The sequence below is a fragment of the Chenopodium album genome, chromosome 17, assembly GCF_948465745.1.
Source record: "Chenopodium album chromosome 17, dcCheAlbu1.1, whole genome shotgun sequence".
NCBI classification, from domain to species: domain Eukaryota; kingdom Viridiplantae; phylum Streptophyta; class Magnoliopsida; order Caryophyllales; family Amaranthaceae; genus Chenopodium; species Chenopodium album.
In genome coordinates, this window is record NC_137850.1 from 31443664 (window position 1) to 31466180 (window position 22517).

The 22517-nt window shown below is 34.2% G+C and overlaps 2 protein-coding genes and 1 long non-coding RNA gene across 3 annotated transcripts; 2 read left to right on the forward strand and 1 right to left on the reverse strand.

Annotated features, from left to right (window-relative positions):
- The first annotated feature begins 4051 nt into the window (after nucleotides 1-4051).
- On the forward strand, nucleotides 4052-5166 carry LOC145589564 (uncharacterized). The gene is made up of 2 exons (XR_014101754.1): nucleotides 4052-4464; nucleotides 4779-5166. It is a non-coding gene; the product is annotated as an uncharacterized LOC145589564 (long non-coding RNA).
- Nucleotides 5167-7256: 2090 nt separating this feature from the next.
- LOC145589563 (G-type lectin S-receptor-like serine/threonine-protein kinase At1g11330) lies at nucleotides 7257-11369 on the forward strand. The gene is made up of 7 exons (XM_081646184.1): nucleotides 7257-8601; nucleotides 8679-8789; nucleotides 8871-9025; nucleotides 9106-9316; nucleotides 9497-9734; nucleotides 9816-9963; nucleotides 10080-11369. The coding sequence occupies exons 1-7, from the start codon at nucleotides 7326-7328 to the stop codon at nucleotides 10383-10385; spliced, it is 2445 nt and encodes an 814-aa protein (XP_081502310.1). The 5' UTR covers nucleotides 7257-7325; the 3' UTR covers nucleotides 10386-11369.
- An 859-nt stretch (nucleotides 11370-12228) lies between these two features.
- LOC145587779 (uncharacterized) lies at nucleotides 12229-18307 on the reverse strand. Its single transcript, XM_081644454.1, has 3 exons — nucleotides 18108-18307; nucleotides 16194-16436; nucleotides 12229-12774 (listed from the first exon to the last, which is right to left on the reverse strand). Exons 2-3 carry the CDS (start codon nucleotides 16374-16376, stop codon nucleotides 12514-12516), a joined length of 444 nt encoding a protein of 147 aa, XP_081500580.1. The 5' UTR covers nucleotides 16377-16436; nucleotides 18108-18307; the 3' UTR covers nucleotides 12229-12513.
- Between the last annotated feature and the right edge of the window lie 4210 nt (nucleotides 18308-22517).

The window sequence follows — 22517 nt, forward strand, 5'->3', positions numbered from 1 at the left end:
AATGAGCATATAAAAATTGTCGTTGTAAAAGGAAAACTGGAAAAGTGATTGCAAAAAATTAAAAATTAAAAATTAAAAAAAAAAAACTCTTGTTAGAATCAAACCTGAAACCTCTAGTAACAATAACAAGTGAATGATGACCTGGTGAATGAAACCCCACTGGTAAACAAAATTCATATATTATTTAAGTTCCTAGTTCGAAATCATTAAAGTGGACATAAATGATTTCAATAAACGGACTAACATGTAAGATTGATTGGATAGCGCAGTTTCATGGGCTATAGGGGCATGGTGATGTTCTGTCAATCACTTGGATATGCATGAATGATGCATGATCGAACTATTGACCTATTTTGAAGTTCAAGTATAGAACCTCCGGATATATTAGTGGATTCCTTTGACATGAGTGGAACACTGATTCCATTCAATGATTGATTTAATTGTGGTACATTCAAACGTCTACCCGTAACTGGAAATTATAAAGGATGTTTCCTGGTTACTTTAAAAGTTGAGTGGGAGCTTTGTTGCTACAAGATTGGATTGAGTCTACCTATTAAATTAGGGAATGTGTCATGGCTGCTTGAAGAGGGAGAATTCAGAAAATATGTGGTCGCGTTCAAATGCATTACTCAGTAATCATTTGGTTTTGTAATTCGAACTCAGATTTCAAGAAACGATTTGTGGATTAATATGATCTCGACATGTGATGCAATCATATTATCAAATCGACACACATTGACTTAAGGAATTTGAATATTGCACGCTTGTCTCAGACAAGTGGGAGATTGAAGGATTCATGTCTTTGTCATGTGCAATTACTAGATATATAAATGGATCAAATTATGGAGATAATTAAGTTCGTACATTTGGGTCATCGTTATATCATAGCTAGAGGTACTAACGATCTTTGGGCTAGTAAAATAGGCCAAAACCCAATTAGACGGATCATATAAGGTCACACAAAGGGCCTAGATCGAGCACGAGAGGACGAGGCCCATGATGGGCCTCATCCCCTAGTATGGTCGGCCATATGGAGGAATAAGGAGGGTTTTGGGCCTCGTGACTTAGTCTAATTATAATGGGATTATAAATAGACTAAGTGCCTAGGGTTTTCAGTATTGTAATTCTGTGATCAGTTTGATTAAACCTTAATTATCAAACACAAGCCCAACCCCTCACAAACTCCTCTCTCTCTCACGGCTCTCTCCTCCTCCCTTAGCACCAGTGTGGTGGTGGTGGTTCATGGTGGTCGGTTCAGTCCATTAAAGGTGGTGATCGTGGTTTTCCCTTTCACTCGACCAATCTAGTATTGGTGGACTACTTGTTCGAATCCCTTGGACTAAGTAGAGAAGCAACGCTTGGGGCTCTATTCTCTCCCTGATTTGCCTATCGAATTGCTACGTGGAATTCACGCTTCAAAGGTATGATTATGTGTTTGTGTGTTATGCATGCAATCTTGGGATTAGGTGCTTTATGAATATGATTCATGTTTTTCCGCATTACAGTACCTATAAACTCCTACAAAACTAGAGTACAATAAAAAGTATAAGCATTTATAACTAATTGGGGCCTCATTAGATTTTGGGCCCTGTGCAGCCGCTCAGGCTGCACATGGTAAGGGCCAGCCCTTGGTCGAAGCAACAAGAAGGGGAAAAGGGAGGGGGGTTGCTGCATTGGTGGGGGAAAGGGAGCAGGATGGGGTCGACGCCGCTGGCCGTAGGTTTGGGCGCTGGCCGCCAGCAGGGGGGAGGGTGGCTGACAGGAGGAGCTGGGCTTTTTTAAGGGTGGCTGGATTCTTTTTTAAATTTTTTTAAGTTTTTGGTGTTTGACGGGGAGACAGTTAGGGTGGCTAAGGAGGGAGTGGTGGGCAGAAGGTGATAGTGAGGGTGGTTGGATCTCACTAACGGAATTACTAACTGATGGAAGTGTTAAGTGGTAGCAATTTTTAACAAACTTGTTTTTGTATGGTAACAAAATAAAATTAAAATTTTCTCCGGTATCAAAAGTGAAATACATGTGTTTTGCTGGTAGCAAAAGTGAAAATTTTCTAGCTAAGCTAAATGGGCAATTTGGTTGTAGCACAACTAAATATACGCTATAGATTTATGTATTCCACAAGGTTCTTCGCGTCTAACCTTTAGATAGACAATTAATATACTCCATTTGTTTTAAAATAAAGTCCCAATTTGACTAAAATATTTGCCAACATCATACTTTGACTAACATAACGATACCTAAATACTACTCAAGCAAGTGTTAATTCATTAGTATGTATTACTCGGCATTTAGGTATCATTATACCTAGAGGTGATCATGCACCTGGGATTTTCCCAAAAAAATGGTGCATTTTGGACCAAGTCGTCAAGTGCACAATAAATTTTAAAATATTCCTAAATCGCAAAACTAATGGTGCATTCGAGTGCACAATGCTCATAGTGCGCTCAATTAAAATTACAATTAATGTGCTATTTGGGTTTGAATTGTATGTTCGTACTTGTTCTTTTCAATATGGTCTTGTTCTTTTAATCGTGAGTTATTTGTATTACACATTAGTGCACTGACCATGCCCATTGAGAATTAAGGTTAGGTCAATGTTGTTCTCTATTATCGTTTAAATCAAGGTGACATGTGTCACTATCCTTTCATGTCATCCACATCCTTTTGATCTCATCATGACCTCAAAAATACACGAAGTACACCAAATTCTTAACTATTAAGCTTTGCAATATTTCATGTTATTCGTACATATAAAATAGTTGTACTTCTATAGTTGTATAGTACTCCCTCCTTTTTTAAAATACTTGCTCCATTTTTTTTTTCGGTCGTTTTTAAATACTTGCTCCATTTTCTTATTTGGAAAGCTTTTACAATATTAAATTAATTTCTCTTACCTAGTGGATCCACCATGATCATATTATATCAATTTCATATTCTCTCGCCTCTAATTCTCTCCATTACTTTTACTTTTTACAATTTTTTATTCTTCCACCTACCCCACTACCTCCATATTATATTACTTTCTCCAATTTATCCTAAAACTCCGCATACAGAAAAATATTGCAAGTATTTAAAAACAGAGGAAGTACTTCATATATATTAATAATTGAAAACATGGAACTTAAAACTATTTCTAAATTAATTGGTGTGGCAAGTTTCATTTAACATGCATGAATACAGATAAGTTAGTGAAGAATGGGACCAGCCTTGCTGAAAATACTAGAGGCCATGTAACTGTATAGTCAAAGCAGAGGTGAGATTCATACCATATGCTCCTCTTATGGTCTAAGAGATCGCCTTCAATGCTTGGCAGTATGCAATTAGGATAGGAAATCCCTCCAAATTTATGGATGGTTAGACTTAGACATTCAAGATGCCTTATACGTTGTTATCTTGAAAGAGATCTCAAAGTTTTCATGCATTATCATCAATAATGGTTAAGGAAATTAGCAACTAGTGTTTAAACTTTAATGCCATATTAAAGTTCATTAAATCTCTCTACAAAAATTATTGTGTTTTATTAATTGTATACATTATTATAAGAAATTAAGAAGTACTCGTTTCATCTTGTAAAGTTCTTACTATTATGACTTTTTACAACCTATTACTTTAACTTTTAGGGACAGATCGGGGACAATAATGAGGTTAAATAACATTACACATTACGATCCTATAATAATACAACAGTTTGGAAAATTCAAAAGAACAATGTTTCAAACAATTGGTTGTAAGATACAACATTTTTTCTCAATATGATGAAATATTGTATATAAGAATGATTTTAATTTTTTTTTTCAAGTTTAGACAAAATTACAAGTATTATAGGAAGTTCAAAGGAAATAGATGGAGGTAATTTGAGAAATAGATGGAGGTTATTTTGCCCCATTGATAATATCTTTGGGTCAAACTTTAAAAACTTTGACCATAAATCATTGTTAATCTATAAGAGATTATATAGTCATGTGGAGTCTTGTTGGATTTATCTCGTTGTAGATTTTATTAACTAGGTTATCTCCCGTGCGATGCACATACACTTAGCATAGTTGTTAGAATCGCAATCCGGATCGTAGGATCGTACGATCCTACGATCCGGATATTACAAATCGATCCAGATCAAAGTTAAAGTCGTAAATGAGCCAGGATCGTAGTAGGATCGCGTGGGATCGTGTGGAATCGGTGGGATCGCGATCCCAATACGATCCTACCGATCCTAAGTAAAGACTCTTAAATAGAGCCCAAAACATACAATCTTTATTTTAAGGCCCAAAATAATTACCTCAAAAGATTAAACGTTTCTCCTTTCTCTGTTTGAAGACCTAACACTCACTGAAATGCAGCTCTTGATAGATCTTTGCTCGAATCAAAGCTCAAAATTGAAGCTCAAGTAGTCAAATTTGATATGCTATTCGATCTTCTCAGCTTATCTTTTAGTAGTCAAATTGCATGCTATTATCAATTATATACAAGGTAAATAATACTACTTCACTACTTGTCGATTTTTTTTTCAATAGAAATTAGAAATTCATGAGATTGATGAGACTTGGTGAAGTAATTTGTTGTACTTTAGTTTTTTACTTATTCAATTTTTGTATGTTCGATTAATTTTGAGGCAAATTTGGTGGGTAAGTTGATCAGCTCAAATGCCCAATTACATGTTGCTGAAGTTGCATTTTTTTCATACTCCATATTAATTTCGTGACTTTTTTTTTTATTAACATTCTTAATTTAGTGACATATTATTGTTGCTTTTTTAGTAACTTTCTTTAATCTCTTTCCCGTAGATGTGAATGTTGAGCAACTTGTAATTAGTGATGACGACGACGACATAGCTGCTTGTGTTGCTTCAAATGAGGTTGATGATTCTAGAAATTTAGAAACAGACTTTTGTGATCTTGATGGGTATGTAACGGGAACGGGAACGGGAACGGGAACGGAACAGGAACAGGAACATCCGGAACAGAGAGCTTCGATGATGCCAATGATAAGAATTTTGGTTATAATGAAGAGTAGTTGTTGTTAGTTTGTTGATTATTCAGTTTTTTAGCTTTTGTGATGTTTGAACTATGTTTTTCTTATACTATTTGGACTATGTACACTTTAAAATATTTGTAAAATCATCTTAATTATGTAACAACGATCATATATGAGCAAAAGTGTGTTTTCTAACAATTATTTTTACTTAAGAAACATGTACTAGGCACAGTTAACCAATTTGGTTGCTTATTTCCTCAAATTTGTAGGATCTTACGATTCTACGATCCTACCGATCCGATCCTACCCCCTCTTATCGATCCAAAGTAGGATCCCGATCCTGACAACTTTGACACTTAGAATTAATATCTCTTGTAATTAATGGTCTATTGCATATAAAGATTAAAATTAGGTATAAATTTAATTTACAGTTAAGGATATAGATGAACCACATTATTTACAATAGTAATTTAAATAGTAGAAAGAAAATTATTTAAGGATGCATATGAATGAAATTTGAAGAAAAAAATATACAATATACAATTAGTACCAACGTTGTCAAAATTATTATTTTAGCTTCTAACAATTAACAAGTTGTATACTAGTTTGTAGAAGCATCTATTTGATTTTGTAGTCATAATTTATAAACCAATTTTCAAAGCAACAAAAATAGAGCAGCTCAGCTTTAAAAAAATAAAAAAATAAAATTTAAAATGATTCTATTAGAGCATTTGGACAGGAAATTTTTTCATGAGAAAGTGATATATGTACAGCTTTGGACAAAGATTATGATCCTAAATTTCTAATAATTGTTTTTGGTAGTAATGACTTATTATAGTATCGTAATGTGTATTGTTTTGAAATTTAGGATCGTAATGTGTATTATTAGAAATTTAGGATTGTAATGTGTATTGTTATTATAATACAACATTTCTACTAACATTACACATTACATCCTATAATAAATATCATGTTTTTATAATTTTTAAACGTATAAAGAAATATATACGTTTTAACCCGCAACCTGAACACCATGATAAGTCAAATGGGACAAAAAATAAAGGACAGAAGGAGTACAAATTTACGAAAAATATCATGTCATATGTACTATCCATCGTTTTTTTAAAAAATTATCTTCTGATAGAAAATCATTATCACCAAACTGACCACAATCTTTGTCAAAAAAAAAAAAAAAATCTGCCCACAATGATTAAGTACTTTATTTTCTGTAAATTGAAGCCTAGGTGGGCATGTGCTTCACCCTACCAAAAACATAATTGTAAGTATGTGACAAAATAAAATTAAATAATATACAAAAATAGAATAAAATCTCTAGTTACAACTAACAACCCCCACTATGCCACTAGATATTTGATTGGGGAAAAGGTTGCTCTAAGTAGGACTTATGAGGCAATTACACGCTTAAATTGCATTCAAACAAGGTTGCTGAGCTTGCTACTTGGGCTAAGCCAATATAAGAAACCGTTGTACTAGGAAACCCATAACAAATTTCAATCAACTTCTAAATTAGATAAACAAAAACCATGAATTGAATGCTTTGTAAGGTCCACACTTAGTTATGAAATAATGAAAAAATTATGTGAGAACAAAAGAATTGTGTCAACTTTAATTAACTTATTTTGCAATGGGTGGGAAGTGGGAACACTAGGAACTAATCAACAACAAGAATTTAGTCTTAAATCATAACTTAGGATGATTATGACTTTTTACAAGTTTTTGGGTTTTATAGTACTTATGTTTCCACTTTCTAGAATTGGACTACTACTACCTCATTAACTCCGTTAATTTTAAATTGGGACAAAAAAATATTTTATGTCTCACAAATAATACCCTTTTTTACAACTAAAAATTAACGAAAGTAGTATTTCTTTTTTATTAAGGGTTTTTTTTTATTTTTTTGACAAGTAAATGGGATTACTTACGGGATTGTTTTTGTTGTAGTCAATTGTCGTAAATTTCTTTCTTCTAACAAAAATTATCCAAATTTCGATTAATTTTTTTTTTTTTTTTGGTAGTAATGACTTATTGCATGCGTTCAGATTTTCATTTTAGTTTTGATTTCATATCCAAGAAAGGTAAAATTTAAACATAACCATAACCATAACCATAACTTTAAGAGCAATATTTAGTGTTTTCCATCAAAGAAAGAAACAGGGGCGAAATCTAGGAAGTAGGGCTGCTCGTCAATTTCATTATTGACTCGAATAATAATAAATAATGTACCTATAGTCAACATCAGACTTAATGACTTAGACTAATTAAAGGAATAAAAATTCTTGAATGACCATAAATCCATAAATTAGGTAAGAACAACTTAGCTACCAAAAGCATCTTCAATGGCTCCTCTTAGTTGGCTTTTTTTCATTGTTCTACACTATTTTTGCTGCCAACTTTGCTCTGCCATTGACAATCACAGCATCACCACCACTCAGTTTCTGCAGGATTCTCAATCTTTAGTATCAAGAAATGGTACTTTTAAGCTTGGTTTTTTCAGCCCTTCAAATTCGGCCAATCGTTATGTTGGTATATGGTTCAACCAAGTTCCTGATAGGACTGTTGTTTGGGTGGCAAATCGCGACAACCCTATCAGTGATTCATCCGGTGTACTGCAGATTTCTGACAACGGAAATCTTCAGCTGATCGATGGTCAGAAAAAGATCATTTGGTTAACTAATGTAAGAGGTTTAGTCATTAAGAATTCTACTGCAGAGCTTCTGGATTCAGGGAACCTGGTTTTACAGCAGTCTAACTCTACTGATACACCAGCAACAGTATGGAAAAGCTTTGATCATCCTACAGATACCTTTTTACCTGGTATGAGACCCACAATTTTAAGTACTTCTAACAAGAAAAATATCCTTTTCCGATCATGGAAAAGCTCCTCGGATCCCTCTGTGGGGAGTATCTCAGTTGGTATTGGTACCCCAAACGGCCTTGCCCAAATCTTTATGTGGAAAGACGGTGCTAACTTCTGGCGAAGTGGTCCATTTGATGGTAACAATTTAATTGGACTCCCAAACGTTGATAATACTTTGAAGGATGGATTTGTTCTTGAGGAGAATGATGGGAATGGAACATATGACATTTCGTTTGAGCCTGAGGATACGTCTCTATTGTTCAACTATCTGGTAAAGCCTAATGGTACTATTATAGAACAATATTGGAATGATGCAAGCTGGGTAGCAGGGTGGGTAGCTCCATCAGCCGTGTGTGAAGTGTATGGAACGTGTGGGGTTTTTGGCTCCTGCATTCATGACTCTGCGACTTGCAAATGCTTGCAAGGTTTTAAACCGAAATCTGATCAGGAATGGAAAAGGGGAAATACAAGCAGTGGATGTGTAAGACGGAAAAAACTTCAGTGTGGCATCCAAGGAGGCACTGAAGATAAATTTTTAAGGCTACGGACAATGAAAGTGCCAGACAAAGCAGTGCCAATATCAGCATTTAGTCAGGATGGTTGTAGAAGTCAGTGTGTGACCAACTGTTCGTGTTTAGCTTATGCATATCATTTGAATATTGGATGCATGATATGGAATGAAGCCTTAATCGACACTCAGGGATTTTCTGCTGGTGGGGTGGATCTTTACATCCGTCTAGCAGCATCAGAGCTAGGTAAAACAACACTCATTTCTCCTTAGTATAGTACATAAACATGAAATGATGATAATTGATGCATACTTTACTTTCAGATAGAAGTAAAAGTCACAAAAAGACTGCAATTATTACATCAGTAACAATCATAAGTGCAATAGTAGCTGCAATATTCATATACTTTCTGAGAAAGCGGATGAAGCAGAAAGGTAATAATATATATGCTGTTAATAGTACTCATATTGGTTATAAGCATTCCAAAATTTCTCATATTGACTCAAATAAATTAGGAAAGAGGCAGCAATCAAACAGATACAATTTTGAAGTCCGGCAACTTGAACTACATGAGCCACCACTTTATACATACGATTTGCTGAGAAATGCTACAAACAATTTTGATGAAAGTAACAAACTAGGAGAAGGTGGCTTTGGTCCAGTGTACAAGGTATGTTTGATTAATCTGGAATGTGAGTTATTTGACACCAACAAAGAATTGTATAAATCTTTATGTTCTATATGTTCCAGGGAATATTGGAAAATGGACAGGAAATAGCAGTGAAAAGACTTTCAAAATCTTCTGGACAAGGCCTCGAAGAGTTCATGACAGAGGTGAAGGTGATCTCAAAACTTCAGCACAGAAATCTTGTCAGACTTCTAGGATGTTGCATAGAAGGAGAGGAGAAAATGTTAGTTTATGAATACATGCCTAATAAAAGCTTGGATAGTTTTCTCTTTCGTAAGTATTATGTTATGTTGCTTCATTTCTTGCAATGTTTATACATATCATTACAATTTTTTTTCTCTCTAATCTCTTTTTCTCTCTTTAAAGAGTTTACATTGCATCCTATCTTCCAACCCCTAAAGAATAAAAAGAGAGTTAAAAATAACTAATCTGGCTGGTTTTTCTTGTAAATAGATACCCTGCATCAAGAACATCTATCATGGAAGAAACGCTTCAATATTATCGAGGGCATATGTCGTGGTCTCCTCTACCTTCACAGGGATTCAAGATTAAGAATTGTTCATAGGGATCTAAAACCAAGTAACATTTTGTTGGATGAAGATCTCAACCCTAAAATTTCTGATTTTGGCATGGCACGGATATTTGGGGGTAACCAAGATCAAGCAAACACCAAAAGAGTGGTTGGAACCTTGTAAGTAAGCATTTGTTTTTTTATTGAGAAACTGAAGACCAATAAATTCTCAGAGCTTGCCTGACATTTTTCTTATGGCAGCGGTTACATGTCTCCTGAATGCACAATGGGGCACTTCTCGGAAAAATCAGATATCTACAGCTTAGGAGTTATACTATTAGAAATTGTCAGTGGAAGAAAAAACTCCACCTTCCACCGCGAGGAGCAGTCTCTGATGCTGATGGGATCCATAAGTGATCAAACTTTAGAAATCTTAAAACCTTTCTTGCGTATAAGATGAATTTTTTTTTTTTTTTTTTTGGCAGAATTTGCAGTCACTGTTTAATCTTGGCTTAATGTTTTCAGGCATGGAAATTGTGGAATGAGGGGAATATGATTACATTAATTGATCCTGCGATTTTTGAGCCATGTTCTGAGAAAAGCATTCTTAAGTGCATACAGATTGGACTATTGTGTGTCCAAGAACTTTCTAAAGATAGGCCAAACATCTCAACAGTTATATCCATGCTTGAAACTGATGCAGAACACCTACCACATCCCAAAAAACCTCCATTCACAGAATGGGAGATTTCTTCGGAGGACCAGCAAAGTAGGTCTCTCCTCAGCAGTTCTACTAACACTTATTCCACAACAATTATACAGGGTCGATAATATGAGCTCTCAACATATAGCAGTCAGAGCCTCAGAGGTAGAGTTAATCAACTACCTATTTGTAAGTCCAACGATAGTTAAAAAGTGTGATGCATTGAATTGAATTGATTCCGGTATAAAAAACAGCAGTAAAAATGAAGCTATACATGTGCATTTTCTCCTGAATAACTTTACAGTATGAATTGGATTGGATGTTGAATTGTTGATGTTTGGCGTTTGCTACATTTTATGCTTACACAGTTCATATATATATCTGCAGTTCGTTGGTTTGACTATAAAAAAAATTCTGTAATGTTTCAAATTCTTGCACCCTTTTAAATTAAAGGTTGATTTGGACCGAATAATAATATCATGCGGTGTGGTTTGAAATTTCAAACCGAATTAATATGATTTGTTTCGATTTGGGCTGTAAACCACACCGCAAACCGAACTTTCGCCCCTAGTTACAACATAGTCAACACGAAAATTGTACTTGGTAGTAAACTTCAAAAAGCTCCTGATAGATACAATTTACTAAAACTAAAAAAAGACAGTAGCAAGAAGAGGTTGAGAATTTTGAACAACAATTAATAGGATGGACTAATAAGGTTAAATCGTAAAACTATGCACAAGTTCAGGATTACAGAAAATTGAGATTGACTCCGTCATCAACAGAAAAAGTTAGTAGATACTATCTTATACTTGACTACTCGGACATGCTATAGACATTTTTTAATTTATTTTTATCCGGAAAAAAAAAAAAAAAAAAAAAAAAAAAAAAAAAACTCTTATCTATTACTCAAACATCAGACATGTATGTGAGTTTAATCAACATAGAGCAGATAAATTGGTAATTTTGATTGAACTATTGATAGTAGGCCACTGATACTGTTCGAAATCAATGTAGAGATGTAATTCTCGCTAACAAGTATAACCGCTGGAGAACATTACAAGTGTAGTTTAAGTACGTATAACAAGAGCGTAAGACTGTCAAGATCTGACGAAGAAGGAACTCACAGTAAATAATCCCTTATTCACACATGTACTAAGTCCAACCTCTCCCACTAGAAAGTCACTCTAACTTGCTACTAGTACAAACATCGAAATCAATAGTAAACAAATATTAAGTACAAAAAAAAAAAAAAAAAAAAAAAAAAAAAAAAAAAAGAAGAAAAGGCATCTTTTACCAAAATGCCATGGACCATGGTTGTATGAAATACAAACCAGGTAGGCAATAATACAGAATGCAAAGAGAGTATACTGAACGTCATTTAAACAAAGGAAATCACGTGTAGATTGGTTCAAGTTTTAAGAATGATATAAATGTGCAAGGCATTCTAAGCAAATACACGGGAAAAAATTGCCTGTTCATAACCATCAGAGACAGGAGGCTGCAGTAGAAAGAAAGAGAACAGAGAACAGGAAAGGCAAAAACAAGCCACAGTCTAGCAGAGGAGAGGACATCACACGAGCCAAAGAGAAAAGAGAAGATAGGAAAATAAAGGTACTTATATATCACAGAAACGCTTTAACTAAATCATTGGAAGACTTTACTTGGAAGTATATCTCTAGACCATTTAATTGTATTACCCCATATTTATTAACTTTGTAGTATCTTGCACATACATTGAGATCAGTAGCAAAAATATACCAACAAAATAATGCCATAGTGTGTATGATTAAATACATACCGTGTAGGCAATAGTACTAACCGTGAATGCACCTTTTATTTAACCATTTAACTAGTGATAATTAAGAGATGCCCCTAGGCCACCTAGCTGCAGAGAATAGAAGCTTTCAACAAGCACATAAACAAAAAAACAATGCTGAACTGCAATTGGATGGGAACCATACACAGCAATCATAATTAAGGGAATTATAATAAATTCCCCCCACAAAATTCTTAATATTGAAGTAAAGAGGATTATAAACTACGGGTGTAAAGCTATTACTTATAGTTTAGGATAAATGTACAATATCTTAATGCTAAAAAGGGAATAAAAAAGTACAAATACGTATAACAGTAAATCAATCTAGAAACCCATCAATAGTGACTTGGTGAGTTGCATATGCACTCTGCAAAATAAAGTTATTAACCGCAAACTGCAAGAACAGGAAATTACATGGGAATTGCAATATCCGATGATCCTTAACCATCTTGCTTCTCTGGCTCTTCATCATCCTCATCATCATCTTCATCCTCATCCCCATCTCTATCATCATATATGCTAGGCGATGTGAATTTGTATAGTTCACTTCTTGAATCTTCATTATCCGGGTAGTGAAAGCCAAATTGTGTGACTCGATGTTTTACAAGGAGCCATCGTAGTAGCCGGTCTTCTTTGTTCAAGTAATGAAGCTCCTTGTTTATATTGGGAGTTGCCATCATGGTCATCTGCATTAGATTTCCCTACACAAATAAAACAGATATTTCACATGTCAGTAAATTTCAAGGCTATTATTCTTGTCAACAGGGAAAGCCAAATTCCCAGCATATAGCACAGCTAGAAGCCTAGAACACATCTAAATATAGTATGATTTCACAAAATGGAACACAATAAAATAAAATAAATCTAAGCTGGATCATGGACAGAAAATCAGCGCATGAACAAGCAGTCCAAATGAAGTCATACCAGAGAAAAGAACCTCAATTCTGAGAACAGCAGGGTTTATATAACTTGAACTAGGTAATGGTAAATCACTTGTGAAAGAAGAGCAATATACTAAGAAATCACATTTACTTCAACAAAAACTCCACTAGTGTTATTATAAAGACAATTTTTTTTTAAAAAAAAAAAAGGGAAATTTACCTTGATAAACCATCAAACTAGTACATAAACAAAGATTCCACCTAACACCTCCAACCTTGGTGGGAGCGAGTGTTTCTGAGTTTGATCAAACTTCTATATGCTTATTATAATTAGTCCCTAGATATTTATCCCATACTCCTCACAAAAGCCTCACAAAGCCACCCTCTAACTGAATCACAGGATGCGACTGACCAGCTATCTGTCAGTGTCTGCAACTCTGCTCAACTAAGTAATATTAAAAGGTCTTAGAACTGCAGTATCCGAATGGATTTATGCTCCCATATGATAATAAAAGAAAGTCCATAACCTGAAAATGAAGGGACTAGATGACCCTTAAGTCTGAGTGTCTGACATCTCTCCCTTTTTGTCATCTAACCAAAACATACATCCCCCATACTTGTTTCTAAACCTCAATCGATTCTGTAAAAAATTAACTTTAGGAACGGCACTTTGGGAAGTCTAGTAATATTAGGTTAATACTTAATAGTCTTTAGCCTTAGTATAAATAGAGAGAGAGGAGAAAGGAGAAGGTAGGCAGAATTTTGGAGTGAATCCTTTTGAGAGTTGTGACCTCAGGTCAAAATTAGAGAGTTGTGACCTCAAGTCACTAATATGAGCCTTGTAGGCTATACCTACAACCCTTTTGTAAGAAACCATTAGCAAGATTAATATAATTTCAAGCTTTCAATCTTAAATTTCTGCTTATTTATATAAATACACAAATCAGATCGCTAGTTCATCACAGATTCCTCTCAGAGTTTAATATAGGTGCTGAGGTTTAAGCGAAGCGAATTCAATGAAGAACACCCTAGGCACATGAGGCCCATAACATTTTCTTTCTCAAAATCTTTTACTGTTTAATAGGTGCGACTGTGCAAGACACACCAATACTCGCCTAAGGCACAAGAACTCCAAATCGCCTTGGTGCGCCTTGAGTTTTATAAATTGGTTCTCCAACTTGACTTCATAAATTTCTTTTAATGAAACTAACACAACTATTTGACTCATACAGCTCAATACTTAATGCAGGTATTCTGGTTGATACAATTATGTCAAATAAAGCAAGCATTGTATGAAACAGCCCTCGAGGCCTCAAACCTTTGTTGACTAATGAGCTTAAGCAATAGGGCCTCTAACCTTAGTTGGCCTAATGAGCTTAAGCAATGAAGTATGCATGATAGGCAAGTGGGCAATTCTGTCAGAGGTGTATGAATAGTGCAATAAGTCAATCTGATTAGGTTTCTGGGTCTGATGTAAATTTAAGAAGATAAGGACTAGATTTTACTAGGAAACTGCTTATATTAAACCTAGACTAACTTTGTTCAGAGTCCACTACATCTTAGAGAAATTAGCCATCGGGAAACATATACTAACTGTGCAAAACATTTGCAACACAAATACAATAGCCCACTTGCCTAACATCCTTACTCGATTGAGCCTTAAATTTGCAAAATATTTGATTAATGATAGAAATTAATATCGATGACCCCAAATCATTTTGGGGCTAAGGCTTGTTTTATTGCTATGTGCTTCAAGAAACATCGTGACATTCCTAATCAACTCATCTTAATGATAATATGGAGTTTATGGGCAGTTCAAGAATCCATATTAAAGCTATTCTAAATTTCTAACAGCCACATGACCTTACTTTAGAAGAGCAAACTGCAAAATGTGCTGAGCATCGTCCTATAATGAATTGCAATTCACTACGCCTCCAATTCAACTAAATTGACTTTAAACTATGATTGATTGAACTCCTGAACTGATGTCCATCGGAATCTTTCAAATTACATTTCTTGTACATCAGCTTGACGCTCAGATTAATTGTATTTTTTATTTTTTATTTTTTCTCTCAAGCCTCTATCTTTTTCTCCTTTTTAGCCATTGCTACCCATAAAAGCTAATCCATAGCTTCTAGCCTTCTAATAACCTTCTCCTTGGCCATTGATGCCACTTACGTGCTATATATAGCTATAAAACCGTCAAGGACAAGATTTAATGTCTTTCCTACGATGGAAAAATGCTGATAAATGACTGAGCTGTGATACATTAATTTTATGTGAACTTCATATCTGAAGTATGAAAACTAATTCCTAATAGGAAAAATAAAGGGTGTTGTAGGGTCTAATATAAGGGCCTAAAGGCTTTAAATTGTAAAAGATGTGACTTGAATGAAGAAATCGAGAGCTTTTTGTTTTTAATGTATTGTCATCACTATCAACCCCCCTCCCCTACGGGATGGCGGAATGAAAGCATTGATATCGATCTAATACTACTCTCCGGATTTGCATTGATACTACTCAATAATAAGATTAGTTGGGATGAAAGCATTGATAATACTAAATAATAAGATTATAAAGACGTCAAAATCTTCAACGACAAATATGACTTCCCAAATAACCTTATTATAAAGTAGTATCAATGCAAATCTGGAGAAGTTAAACAGAAAATTTTCATCGCGGAGGAATGCAAACCAAGCACAGAACTGTCCAGTGATATGCCTAACAAGAATTTTTGTACCTAACAGTCAATTGCTTCCACAGCACAACTCATTGCTAGTAAAGGAGGTATGTGCTCTGCCAACAACAAAAGACATTCCTATTCAATTTCCAGGGATAAAGATAACAAACTGCAAAAAGTATGCTCATTTAGGTCCCAGCATACAGATATTGACATACCCTATATTATAAATTCTAGGTCAGCCCATATAAATAAATTCTAGGTCACCCCAAAAGTCCAAACAAGAATTGGTAGATATTAAAACATTTTGACCCTCAGTTCTATGAATAAAACTGTCTCATATTGAATCATCTTCTTAGCCCCAACAAGTAAACAATAATTCAGTGATTTGAAAGCTGAGAAGTGGGTACATGTTCCTAAACAGTAGATATAGCAAATAGCCATGATCAAAGCTTGAGACAATGTGACCACTTCAGCAAAAACTGATACTTAAAATCATAATCACATATTTCAGATTGCTACAAAAAATAGAAAGATAAAGGAAGGTCTAAGCTATTACCTTATAGTATTTTCCATCAAGCTTCTTTATACCATACCCCAGATGAACAGTTCCAAATTTCTTTATCTCTGTAAGCACACCATTTCGGGCATAAACATGTTTCCCCACCCTAGCAACCAAATCCATCAAGGAATCCGGCTGCACATGGGGTTTCAGTAATAGCACACAGTCATAAAGTGGCATCTTTAATTACTTGATAAGCTTGTCCTGCACTCCTACCCTCACTACTGAGATAGTTCCAATCTGCACAAGTATAGATTAACATTTTAGATCAATTGTAATCAAAACAAACTTTTAACTGTACATATAATACAATATCATCATTCTTTGACATCTTTCCCTCTCCTTGTATACCATGAGCCTTTCTTTAAAAAAATTAGTTCTTAGGCATGTCCTCCTCACCTTACAAATTAATATTCGATAAAGATAAATAAGTTCAATTAATAAAAGTTTTATAAAATTAAGTTAAGTTCAACAAAAATAAATAAATAAATAAATAATCAGTAATTTCAAAGATCAAATCATTTAAATCCAGTAAACTAAGTTTTAATTAAATTTAGTAAAAATAATTCAAGTTTAGCAAATATAATTTAGATTCAGGGAAAAAGTTTTAATTTCAATAATAAGGAGTAAAGTTCAACAAAAAAAAAAAAAAAAAAAAAAAAAAAAAAAAAAAAAAAAAACAGAGCCTTAAACAATACTCCATTTTTAAGATTATTATTCTCATTACTTATATATAATTATAAAACACTTAATTGATCTTTAGTAAATATTCAATAACAAAATTTCCCAGTCTCCAATACCATGGAGCCTACAAAAATTTCAATGACAAAATCAGCCAATGCAGCACACTGGCATAAAATTTCCATGGGACCTAGGCTTTTTGGAATAAAGCTTTGGTATTGTCGTTGTAACTCGGATCGAGGCTTCTAGCAAAGCAAAACCCCTTCCAGACTATGTTTTCTTTCAGGCCATTTGAGATTCAATAATTATTTTTTCGATCGAGATAGGCACAACTGCACTAGGGGCTCAGTAGCTCACACCCAGTATCAGCTCATGAGAGGCATGAATATTTGAGGCTCAACTAAGGGCCACCACATCAATTCTGCAGGCACCCCTAGTGTAGAAAGCCATCTAAAGCAGGCACCCTCCTAGTATAGAAAGCCACATCCTCGACTTCATCGTACTAGGGACAAAAGAACACAAAAGTATGCTATAAGGAGCCACAAAACATTACGGAGTACTAATTTTCATGTGCTGAAAAATTAAATGTTTGAAAAGAAACAAAGTTCTAAAAGTCCCCCGCAAGCAACAACAGTTTATGAATGTTAACACATACACAATGTGCATACTACGGCATCATTGGCTATCAGCGGCAAATGAGCATAGTCGCATAGAAGGTCTAGCTCAACTAGCTGCATCAACTTAACAAGCATCAAACACACAACGATATCACATAAAAACCTTTCAAGTTATCATCATTTCACAAATTACTTTTGAATGAGTACCAGGTCCGTCCCTGAGCCAGGGCAAACGGGACGGCTGCCCTCACCCGGGAAGAAAAGGTCCATTTTCATAGTTCCGTCCTACATTTAAGGATTATAAACAACAGCCTCCAACACATTAGCTACCAAATTCAACTCAATTATCAAATTAGGCTCTAAAATCACATTAAATCCTTCTCGGTTTAGAATATCAACGTAAATAGCACATAGAAAAATTCTACCATAAAACCCCATTGTTAAAATCTTTCATAACTTCAGAAATATAACCAATTGTTCAATAATCAACTCTAGATGAACCCTAACTTTAATATTGATAAACCCTAGATTGTGAAATTGATATTCAGGTGACTACACAAAAAATTTAAGAGTTACTCGTCATAGATAAATAAATTAAAAAAAAACTTCTTACCTCAGAAGCTGTTTCAATGGAGAAGAAAAGGCTCAGAAGCACTTCAATGGAAAATTTAGAGCACACGTATCAATAGAGGAGAGAGAGTGCAGTGCAAAATTTAGAGTACACGTATCAAGGGTAGGATTTAGGGTGGTGTTTGGGGTTGGGAAAGGGAGGGCGTTGTTTCGGGGTGAGAGAAAGGGAGGGGTTGTGTTTGGGGTGGGAGATAGAGAGGGGCGATTTTAAGGGCGGGGTTAGGGACAAAGACAGTTTTCGAGGTGGGGGTTAGGGACAAGGGCAATTTCTGTGGTGGGAATTGGCCGGGAAAGGGGTTGATCGTCGACGGTGATGGGCGGGTAGCTGGCTTGGGTTTTTTTTTTTTTAACAACTTTAATTTAGACCAATAGAGTGTCGACACGTGGCAAATGACCTATTACAACAGGTTTGGTAACTGATTAGGCCTGATAAAAGTCCATGCCTCTAAAATTGGGATTATTCAGAAATAAACCAACGTTGTGATTTCCTTATTAAAAAAATAAAAAATCACCCAAAGGTGAGATTATATTTTAAACCAATTTTTCCTTTTAAGCATTCTATTTAATCACTCATGCTCTATTCCGAATAAAATAGGAGTAGTGAGACCACCTTAAAGCCGCTTTAGGCGCTTTTATTCCAATTGTTTAGGGCTTGTTTGGCATCATTTTTGGTTTTCAGTTTCCTTTTTTTTTTAAAACTAAAAACCAAAAACAGGAAACAAGAAAAAGGTGTTTCCGCTTTTCTGTTGTCAGTTTTCAAAATTATCATGATTTTAATAAGTCTAAATAATTTTTGATTCATTATGTGACATATATAATATACTTTTAAAAAACAAAAAACAGAAAACCACAACGATGCCAAACGAATCCTTAATTCATACATTTTGATTTGTACAAGAATTCCTGAACATTTTTGCTTATAAAGTTGGGTGTTGTGCCTTAAGGGCTTGTTTGGTTCACCTTATTTTTGCTTATCTGAACTTATCTGATCTGATCTAATCTAATCTAATCTGATCTGGTATGATTTGATCTGGTCTGGTCTGATCTGAATGTCAAATTTGATCAAACTTTGACCTTAAATATACGATAATCTATATGGAAAAAATATATCAAGTGGGGTATTGTTAGATTCGTAGTAATGTGTATTTTATTAATATGTGATTTTCATAAATTTTTTTCATTACGAAATTAAAGATATTTAGCGATAAAAAACTGCACATAAAACGATGATCTGATCTGAACTTATTTTTTCTAATTTGATCTATCTGAACTTATTTTTTTTTTTTGAAATAAGTAAAGATAAGGTGAACTAAATAAGGCCTATGTTAAATATGGAACAGACATACTTCCTCTGTTTTTTTTATAGTTGCAACACTTCTCTTTTCACGCTTGTCAATGCATGTTTTCAATCGTTTATATCTTCAATTACCAATATGTAAATATTATAAACATTTGATATTAATATTGTACAAATCGATACGAATCTAACAAGATCCCACATGACTATATTTTACTTAAGTATAAATCATTAAATCTAGTCAAAGTGAAACAAGTGAATAGTGTAAAAGTCAAACTATTGTAACTATAAAAAAAACGGAGGAAGTATATGATAGAATGAGATTTTTTAAGGGTATGTTTTAAAGGTTTTGGTTTATCTCAACACTAGATAGGGATTAGTGAGTGTGTAACCAGAGTCTCTTATTTGTTAGAGTCTCTTATTTGTTAAAGATTAATGGCCCTTCCACTTCATGGCTTAAATTGTTAAAGAGGTCTGTATGAAAGGAACCTTTATCTCCTTACTTTTTTAGAAACCTTCTATTGAAATTCTTTAACTTAACTATAATAGGGGAGCCTATGTGCGCGTTGCGCGCGACATAATTAGTTTAAATGATCGAGTTGTAATAGCTTGTCATGACACCCAAAACTTATTGGCTAGGCTTATGAACGCATATACTAAGAAATAAATCGTTGACAATCATAGCCTTACATAGATACGGAAATGTAACACTTAAAAATATATATACACTATTCATATTTTAGTTGTAAGCTTTTTTGTGTTGTAATATGGGTTTTGTTGCGAGATATAATATATATCCTCCGTCACTTTTAGTTGCAACACTTGAAAATATCTATACACTATTCACATTTTTATGACTAATCTTTATTTTTATTGGCTTTTTTTTGTTGGGCAAAATAGTCATGTGGGATCTTATTAGATTCATCTCTACATATATATTTTAAATATTTAATCTTTAGATTTTTTACACGTCTATAATCAGAGATACGGAAGATCAAAATTATGTAACTAAAAGTTAATGGAGAAAGTTTCAAAAGAAAAATGTCTAATTAGGTGATGAGGTAAGTAAATTACAGAGGGAGTGATTTCGATGGGTTCGTGTGCGTGAATGTTTTTTGTTTTTTTTTTTTAATTTAAGAAAATAGTAACAAAGTGGATTTTATCCATCAGCAGGCGCTTTAATGGAGGACTCATTCGCTTCAATGGAGGAGAGAACGAGAGTAGGGAAGTAAAGGAGGAAGGAGAGAGAAAAAGGGGGTTTAAAAGAGAGGAAAAGGTTGGAAGTTGGAAGGGAAGGAAGACTAAAGAGGAGATACAAGTATGGGAATCATAAAGGCCATAAACACACTTAATAAGTTAATATGACATAAATGGGTATATTAGTAAATAAACATTTTTAGGGGTAAAAAAGGCATCACACTATTCATAAGAGTTCTTTTGAACTTTTTATAAGGTAGGGATTGAGAGTCTTGAAACAAAGTTGGAGTAGGCTTTAAACACAAAACATTTATAGCAAAAGGTATAGTTCTTCATAAAGGAGTCCGACCAATGCGACATTTAGACCATTCAAATTAAAGGTGATAATATACTCCCTCCATTTAAATACGTGTTCCATTTCTCCATGTGCGGGGTTTTAATAAAAATTGAAAGGTAGTGGGGTTGGTGGAAGATAAATTGAAGGAGAGAGAATCTAAAGTAATAAAATATAACTCTATTAGGCCCCATTAGTTGAGAGAAATGAATTAAATATTGTAAAAATTTTCCAAATAAGGAAATTAAACAAGTATTTAAAACGGCCAGAAATAAAAAGTGGAGCAAGTATTTAACAAAGGAGGGAGTATTAGTCAATACTCAATAACACAATAAAAGACATTTAGGGCATGTTCTCATTTGCTGAACTGAACTGAATTGAACTGAACTGAATATTTTATGAGAGAAGGAAATTAGGAACTGAACTGAACTGAAAATAAGCTGAAGAGAACAGGCCCTTAGACAGTTCCTTGGTAGGTTGAGCATATTATTGAAAATAGAGTCGTTCTCTCCTCACTTAGTTTCACAATTGGATATACATAACATCTAATGAGAAACAAATAAATCACTTAGTAGGGTGGATTGCTAATGCTGGTCATTTAGTTTTTAATTGTATGTATATTGATTGTTTGTAATAACTCTAGTATGTTTAGTATTTCCTTACGGTAATACATTATGAATTCTCCTCATGAGGATTCTTTCTTATTGATTATTTTTCATATTATTAAAGAAAATACTATAAACGATAAAGCGGTATGTGATGTGAAAATAGGGAAGTTAATGGATCATATTTGGATTTGGTAGAGCTTCACCGACATTCACCCATATTTCTATCCACTCCACGTCACCCATTCAAGCATACTCGCATTTCACCCATATGTTATCCATGGATGGTACGAGTGGATCAGGAATCAAATTTTTAACATACTTCGTAATTCAATCAATCAATCAAGAGAAGGTATTGCGTCAGTTCGAACTAACGAAATGTTTGGATGATATCCTTTACTGGATGGATGATATCCTTTATTGGCTGGATGATATCATATAGCCAATAGAGGATATCATCCAGCCAATAAAGGATATTACAGACACAATCATAAATGATATCATATAGCTAATAGAGGATATCATAGACACAATGATATCATATATCCAATAGAGGATATCATCCAGCCATGATATCATATAGCCAATAGAGGATACCATCCAGCCAATATATGATGTCATCTAACTTATAAATGATATCAGCCAAGAAATAAATGATATCATCTATACAATTAACCATATCATATATCCAATTAATCATAGTACCATTTGCATTTTTACCTCCATACATGAAAAGATATCACTTGGCTGCAAATTAAATCTCATCTCTACCATTAAATCAAACCTCATCTCACCTCCACCGCAGTTGCCACGTGGACGGGAGGAGAACAAGATAAGTTTGCGAAAGAGAATGAACACAACAAAGGATGGAGATCGCAGCAACAAGAGAACTCTAGCAATTGAAGCAGCGAACTCCAGTAATTGAAGCAACAAACTCCAGCAATTGAAGCAGTTATTGAA

Excerpts from the sequence above, each read along its gene's own strand:
- LOC145589563 (XM_081646184.1), top strand. The coding sequence starts at position 7,326 with ATGGCTCCTCTTAGTTGGCTTTTTTTCATTGTTCTACACTATTTTTGC. Across the intron at positions 9,317-9,496 it reads CTTGGATAGTTTTCTCTTTC|ATACCCTGCATCAAGAACAT; the intron begins GTAAGTATTATG and ends TCTTGTAAATAG. Across the intron at positions 9,964-10,079 it reads CTCTGATGCTGATGGGATCC|GCATGGAAATTGTGGAATGA; the intron begins ATAAGTGATCAA and ends TAATGTTTTCAG.
- LOC145587779 (XM_081644454.1), bottom strand. The coding sequence starts at position 16,376 with ATGCCACTTTATGACTGTGTGCTATTACTGAAACCCCATGTGCAGCCG. Across the intron at positions 12,775-16,193 it reads TTGATGGAAAATACTATAAG|GGAAATCTAATGCAGATGAC; the intron begins GTAATAGCTTAG and ends TTATTTGTGTAG.